This window comes from Sinocyclocheilus anshuiensis, unplaced genomic scaffold, assembly GCF_001515605.1.
Source record: "Sinocyclocheilus anshuiensis isolate Anshui unplaced genomic scaffold, SAMN03320099.WGS_v1.1 scaffold284, whole genome shotgun sequence".
Taxonomy (NCBI): Eukaryota; Metazoa; Chordata; class Actinopteri; order Cypriniformes; family Cyprinidae; genus Sinocyclocheilus; species Sinocyclocheilus anshuiensis.
In genome coordinates, this window is record NW_015554266.1 from 702420 (window position 1) to 709335 (window position 6916).

Here is a 6916-nt window from a genome sequence, read left to right on the forward strand (position 1 = left end):
TACGGCGTATGGGTGTGCGTCTATGCGTAAGCTACGGCGTAGGTCCGACGCAGAAGTATAAATCAGCCTTTAGTCTGACTGAATCTGGCCCAGTCATTTCATTGTGTTTTTGTTTTATTATATTTATTTGTTTATTTATTTATTGGTGACCTACAATAATTTGAGGTTCAGTACAAAATTTTATATATATATATATATATATATATATATATGAGTACTGCTGATGGTTTTAGAAGGTTATTTTTCATAATATTAGTGTGTTTACTGTATTCTGAACAAATAAATGCATCCTTGGTGAGCAGAGGATGCTTCTTTCAAAAAAAAAAAGTCAGAAATATTACCAACTCCAAACCTTTAAATGGTGTGTGATGTGACAACAGGTTTATTTAATCCTTCATTGATTATGAATTGTATATATATATAAAAACAACAACAGGAGCTTTACTGTAACTTCACATGGACATATACTTCTTTTTGAAAAATTAAGTCTATTTATAATAACAAGAACCGATGAATTGTGCACATTACGAGCAGGAACATTAACTCTAGTAAATGGGGCCAATTTTGATGTCCTGTTTTTCCTGATTTCCAAAATAGGAGAGAACAAATGTAATGAAATTAACTTTATAAATGAGGTGAGAAATTGGGTGAAAATGTGTGAAACAATTGGCTCATTTATCCGATGTCACTGGTCATTGCCGATATTAGCATTTAAGGATGCTGATAGAGAAACCCAGACAGAAATCAGACGCTCTCATTCTTCATACAGCAAATAGTGCGCACTCAGCGCACACACACACACACACACACACACACACACACACACACACACACACAGGCCCTTGTGAAGAATAGGATACAAAATTAGAGCCTGATAATCTAAAAAACACACACAGGCCCTTTGACTGTTAAACTCTAGCTTTCAGTGATTGATTAGCTCTATAGTGTTGCTGATTCCCATCATTAGCTGGTTTTATTACCCTGTCGGTCATTTCACACACAAACACACAACCTTGCTTTACAAAAGACTTTCCACCTTTTTTTTTTTCATCAGGAAACGATGTTATTCCATCCCACATCCCATTTACGCAGAAACAGTCATTCATTCACTGACTGACGCTTCTCATTGTCTGGGTGTTGTGTTTCATTACATTTTAAAGCTGCATCGGTCGGTTTATTCCTCCTGGATGTGTATATTTCAGCTGTGTCAAGTTTCTTGTTTTTGTAGCTGTAATAATCTGGATTTCCCATTGTGTAGGACCTTTTGTTTTTCTCATGTCCTTGTTAAAAGTTCTCATATATATATTTTAGTCAGAATCCCCGTGGTAACCTCAAACACACAGCAGCACTGTTCCTCTGCCCTGCATTTGTGTGTTTCGTGTTTCGTGTATGAATGTGGGAGAAACGAAGGCTGTATGGGGGAAGGGAAGGGAGGATGAGGATGCTTTGTGAATTCAGTGCTGCTGAATTCTCTGTAAGCTCAAGGTTAATCATTCAGGAGGGTGCTGTGGGGTTTGTTATGTTAATTTATTTGAGTGTTGCTTTACGCTGCTGATTGTCGCATCAATAGTTAAATGTGACCAATGGACATTTACAGAAAATGTATTCAGGTGGTGTTTTTTGTTAGTTGTTTTGTCTTTACACTATTATTTATAATGTCGAGATATCTGGCTTATATGCAGTCTTTTTGGTGCTGAAAAGCTTATAATGAAAAATAAAATGCCACAAAAAATCTACTAATTCTACAGTAAAAATATTCATTATCTGATGTAATGTTAATATACCATATTACTCAAATCAGTTTTTATAGCGTACTGATAACCATAAAAACACATATGTGACCCTGGAGCACAAAAGCAGTCTTAAGTCGCTGCGGTATATTTGTAGCAATAGCCAAAAATACATTGTATGGGTCAAAATTATCGATTTTTCTTTTATGCCAAAAATCATTAGGGTATTAATTAAAGATCATGTTCCATGAAGATACTTTGTAAATTTCCTACCGTAAATATATCAAAACTTAATTTTTGATTAGTAATATGCATTGCTAAGAACTTCATTTGGACAACTTTAAAGGTGATTTTCTCAGTATTTTGATATTTTTGCACCCTCAGATTCCAGATTTTCAAATAGTTGTATCTCGGCCAAATATTGTCCTCCTATCCTAACAAACCACACATCAATGGAAAGCTTATTTATTCGGCTTTCATGTGATGTATAAATCTCTTATTTACTAAAAGGTTTTGTGGTCCAGGGTCACATATGGTTAAGAGAAAGGCACATGATGAATCAGAGTTCATCACAAACAGTTTTTCCATAAGCTGAGGAGGTAAAAACTAATATATAAAGTGCACACAGTGCCATTCACACAAACACAAAACACTATCATGGTAACACACACGACACTAAAAGAAAGCAATAATTCTGGGAATGTCAGTTTGCTTTTTTCACAGTGTAAATTGTAAGATGACTTGTTCCTTTTCACTTCCAAAAACTGTGCATTTAACAGTATTTTACTGTAAAATTACATGAAATGTCCCAATAGATCTGTTACAGTTTTTCCACCGTATATAGTAAGGGAAGATACTGCTAACCAATGAACTGGTTTTTACAGTATCATTTTTACAGTCGTATACCATTAAAATCACGATCACGAGTAAAGCAGTGTGTCCTGACACATTTCACAGTAATTAACAAAAATGCAAATACTGTATGTGATTGAAAAAAGAATGCTTATTGATAAAAAAAAAAGAATAAATATTACATTATAATTCTAAATTAATCTAAATAAAATCCAGATTAGCAGCATTTATTACAGGGCTCTCTGGAATACTTGTTATTGGTTGGCCAGTTGTGGCATTCTGTCAAATAGGTTTGTATATTTTTTGTTTTGTTTTGTTGCATATTAAAATGTTCATGTCTGTTTGTTAGTGAGGGATTTGTGGATGCAGTAATTAATTTAGATTCGTCAGGTGAACTGCGTCAGAAGGTCTCCAGTAGCATGTTGATGGTGGTATTTTCATTATTTGATTTAATAATTATTGTAATTCATTGTATTATTTAAAAAGATCTTCATTATTAACCCACAGGCCTTCTGAGAATACATAGTCTATTGCTATTATGACATCCCATTAAATACAAATAAAGGTCTATATATAATTCATTGAATAAGTTTAAGTTTTGACTGGAGTTTTGTTGTTTGATTTGCCTGTACTTTATTCAATTGATAATTAAACTGTCAAAATGCATAAATTTGCATCGAATATTGGATTACTCTTTTACATTCATGGCACCTTTTCCATAGACTAAATGATTAAAAATGATATCAGATGTATTTTGCATATTCTGCCAAAGCAGCTGGGATAAGATTACCCAAGAGGGCTTTTGTCCTAGGAAGGGGTCATCACACCCCATAGTGGAGCGAGATGGCCTTTATGATGATTTTCACAGTACTTGCACCAAAATTAGCCTATATATGTTCACATTTATTAATTATATATTATTGATGTATATCATCCTGTACATCCTAAACTCATCCCTTAAATATGTTCCAGTTTAACAGTAAATGCACACTGCTCCTAAGAGCGGCGTCTTCCCTATATTCCTCTATATTTTGCAGTTTGCCACTGATAACCCATTAGCTTTGATAGTTTCATGTCCCTCATGAAACTCTGTATCACTTTGTGATGAAATAATTAAACTCTAGTCAACATTCCGTTTATTTATGTGTTTATTAATGTGCGATGATGACTGCCTGACTGTATGTTCATCCATTAAGTTCAGTTTGGTCTCTTAAATCAAGCTCTTATAGTGCTGTAGACTGTGATGTTCTCCAGTGATATGTGTGCTCCTGAACTTTTTTGTAATGATCTCTCTCTTGAGTTTCAGGTGGAGAATCGGCCGAAGTACTATGGACGAGAGTGAGTTTCATTACACTCCTTACAGACCCAGTTCAGATTCTGCCGGTGTGGACTGACACGAATCCCCAGTGTTTAAATAAGCTAATTCAGGATTCAGACCTAATGCGGTGTTATTAATATTCCCTCTCTGATTGGTTTGTTGTGAAGGTATCACGGGATGATCTCCAGAGAGGAAGCCGACCAACTGCTCAGTGTGGCTGAGGGAAGTTACCTGATCCGAGAGAGCCAGAGACAGCCGGGCACGTACACGCTAGCTCTACGGTACATGGACCTTCGCCTTTGACCTTTGACCTGTTAATGTCCAGACTCCCCTTCTTCTTCAGGATGTTCTGACTCTGACTTACAGAAACAGAATGTCAACATGCAAAAACATTTAAGCAAGCATGTTAACATTAACCGTAACATTATGGTAAAAATGCTAACAATGTGTTAAAATATGTTAAAACACGTTTGCCGTTTGTTAAACCATGCTAGGAACATGATAGACAGGACAGAAAATAGCCTATTACTTCTAAATTATGATGATTTTTGATGTAAAAATCATGATAACATTATAAGTGGACCTCGGAGAACAGTACAAAATAATAAAAAAAGGCAGTTCATGACCCCTTAAAATCATGCTAGCAACATGTTAAAACATGATGGCAATGTGTTAAATCATAATAGGAACATGTTAACATGTTAAGAAAATGTTAAAGGGTTCATATGATGCTGCTAAAAATAACATTATTTTGTGTATTTGGTGTAATGAAATGTGTTTATGCGGTTTAAGGTTCAAAAAACACATTATTTTCCACATACTGTACATTATTGTTTCTCCTCTATGCCCCGCCTTTCTGAAACGCGTCGATTTTTACAAAGCTCATCAGTCTGAAAAGCGAGGTGTGCTGTGATTGGCCAGCTATCCAGTGCGTTGTGATTGGCCGAATACCTCAAGCGTGTGACGGAAATGTTACGCCCCTAACCATACTGTGATGCCGTGTCCGGCCGGAGCGACGAGACAAAAACATTAAAACCCATTATAAACGAGGCATTCGTTGCATCCAGTGGGGACATAATTAAGGATTATAATGACTTATACTGTCTTTTTACGTGTTACGTTGCATCTCGCCGCATAAACGTAAAACCATGTCTGCATTTGTGATCGGAGAAATTACAAACTACAAACACTACTCTACACTGTTCAAAACTCGTGAAGTAGACATGTGGGGGCGTGTTTAAACGAGCCGTTTTAGGTAGGCGTGGTTGACTCTTAACTTTTATAAAGAATATCTCTTTGGATTTGAGACTTTAGTCTTTGCAACTTTACAGATCTTCTTTATGCACCAAGAGCTTGTAACACTCCAAAGAGAAAGGAACAATTGAAATCGAATCATATGACCCCTTTAAAACATGCTGTCAATGTGTTAATGCTAGAAACGTGCTAGTACATGTTAACACTGTGCTAAAACATTCTAGAAACATGCTAGCAACATGCTGAATCATGCTGGCAGTGTTAAAACATGCTAGAAACATTCTAGCGTCTTATAAAAAAAATTTGACTTTCTCTGACTTCTGTATGTAAAACCTTCAAACTGTACGTTTTAAAAAAATATTTAAAACTTTTAGACAGGGCTTTGTCAAGCCAGCATCAAAACTGGACTCTTATGTTTAATTTTGCATTTTTAAATTTTGTGGGTAAATATCTCTGTGAAGAAGTTCTGTGCAGTAATCGAGATTATTAGGGGTTTGCTAATGTTGTCAGATTAATTTCTGAGGAACACCCACAAACCATCTGTGCAAAACTAAGCTTGCAGCTCTCTGTTACCTCAGCATTTGTGTCTGTAACTTTTGTCCTGTAACCTCTCGTGATCAAAACCTTGTGTTAGTAACCCATCCGTCTGTGACCTAGATCTTCACTCTTTCTTCAGTCTCGCTGCCGTATCTTGACCTAGTCTTGACCCATGTGTGTTTGGCTTCTTTTAGCTCTGGCTGATGTGTGATCAGTGTAGATGTATCATCATGTATTAGCAGAGACATGTTTGGATGTGGAGCACACCAGTGGACATTTCTGAAGGACATATGGGTTTGAGAAATGTGCTGTGTGTTTCTCACAAATCCGTTCAGCATTATTTTGTGTACAGAATGAAGTCTGTCCTTGAAGAGACTGATGTCTCCTAATCATATTCGCACAATGTGTGTTTGCTTTTGTTTTTGCTATTCAAAGTCATCACTAGGGTTTTAAAAAGGCCATTATTTTACATTTTTGTGTAATATTGGTCAAGGTTTCTTACATTAAATCAAGCTTAACACCATTCTTTTTTTCTTTTAGTTTTTAGTGTTTACTTTGTTCAGGTTTATGGTTTTCTCACATTCCAGCCTCTCACTGACCCTTAGAATTAAACAAGCTGATTTTACTTCTATTTCATTAATACTCTGTATAAACAACCTTTGTTATGTCTTTTCGCAGGCTAAATACTGGTAATGTGTAAATGTGGGTGATACACACAAAATTATATAAATTGATAGTAAGGACATTTATAATGTTACAAAATATTTATATTTCAAATAAACACTGTTCTTTTGATTGCATGATTTACAAACATATTAAGCAGCACAACGGTTTTCAACATTGATAATCAGAAATGTTTCTTGAGCGGCAAATCAGCATATTAGAATGATTTCTGAAGGATCATGTGACACTGAATACTGCAGTAATGATGCTGAAAATTCAGCTTTGATCACAGCAATAAATTACATTTTAAAATATATTAAAACAGAAAACATTTATTTTAAATTGCAGTATTTCACAATATTATTATTTTTACTGTATTTTTCAAACAAACCAAATAAATGCAACCTTGATGAGCATAACAGACTTCTTTCAAAAGCATTAAAACTATACAATTTTTAATTGGTAGTGTATGTTAATGTTATTGAAATCTGTATTGTAAAAACTACGTTAGAGGACTTGTGTTGAGGTGTGTGTGTGTGTGTGTGTGTGTGTGTGTGTGTGT

The 6916-nt window shown here is 35.2% G+C and overlaps 1 protein-coding gene across 2 annotated transcripts in view; it reads left to right on the forward strand.

Moving 5' to 3' along the window:
- The window catches only part of LOC107671321 (N-chimaerin), a 55792-nt gene that overhangs the window by 13879 nt on the left and 34997 nt on the right, over window positions 1-6916 (forward strand). For both annotated transcript variants that reach the window (XM_016464213.1, XM_016464214.1), the window contains exons 4-5: window positions 3889-3920; window positions 4068-4181. In XM_016464213.1, the coding sequence (XP_016319699.1) occupies window positions 3889-3920; window positions 4068-4181 (146 nt within the window). The remainder of the gene's footprint in view (window positions 1-3888; window positions 3921-4067; window positions 4182-6916) is intronic.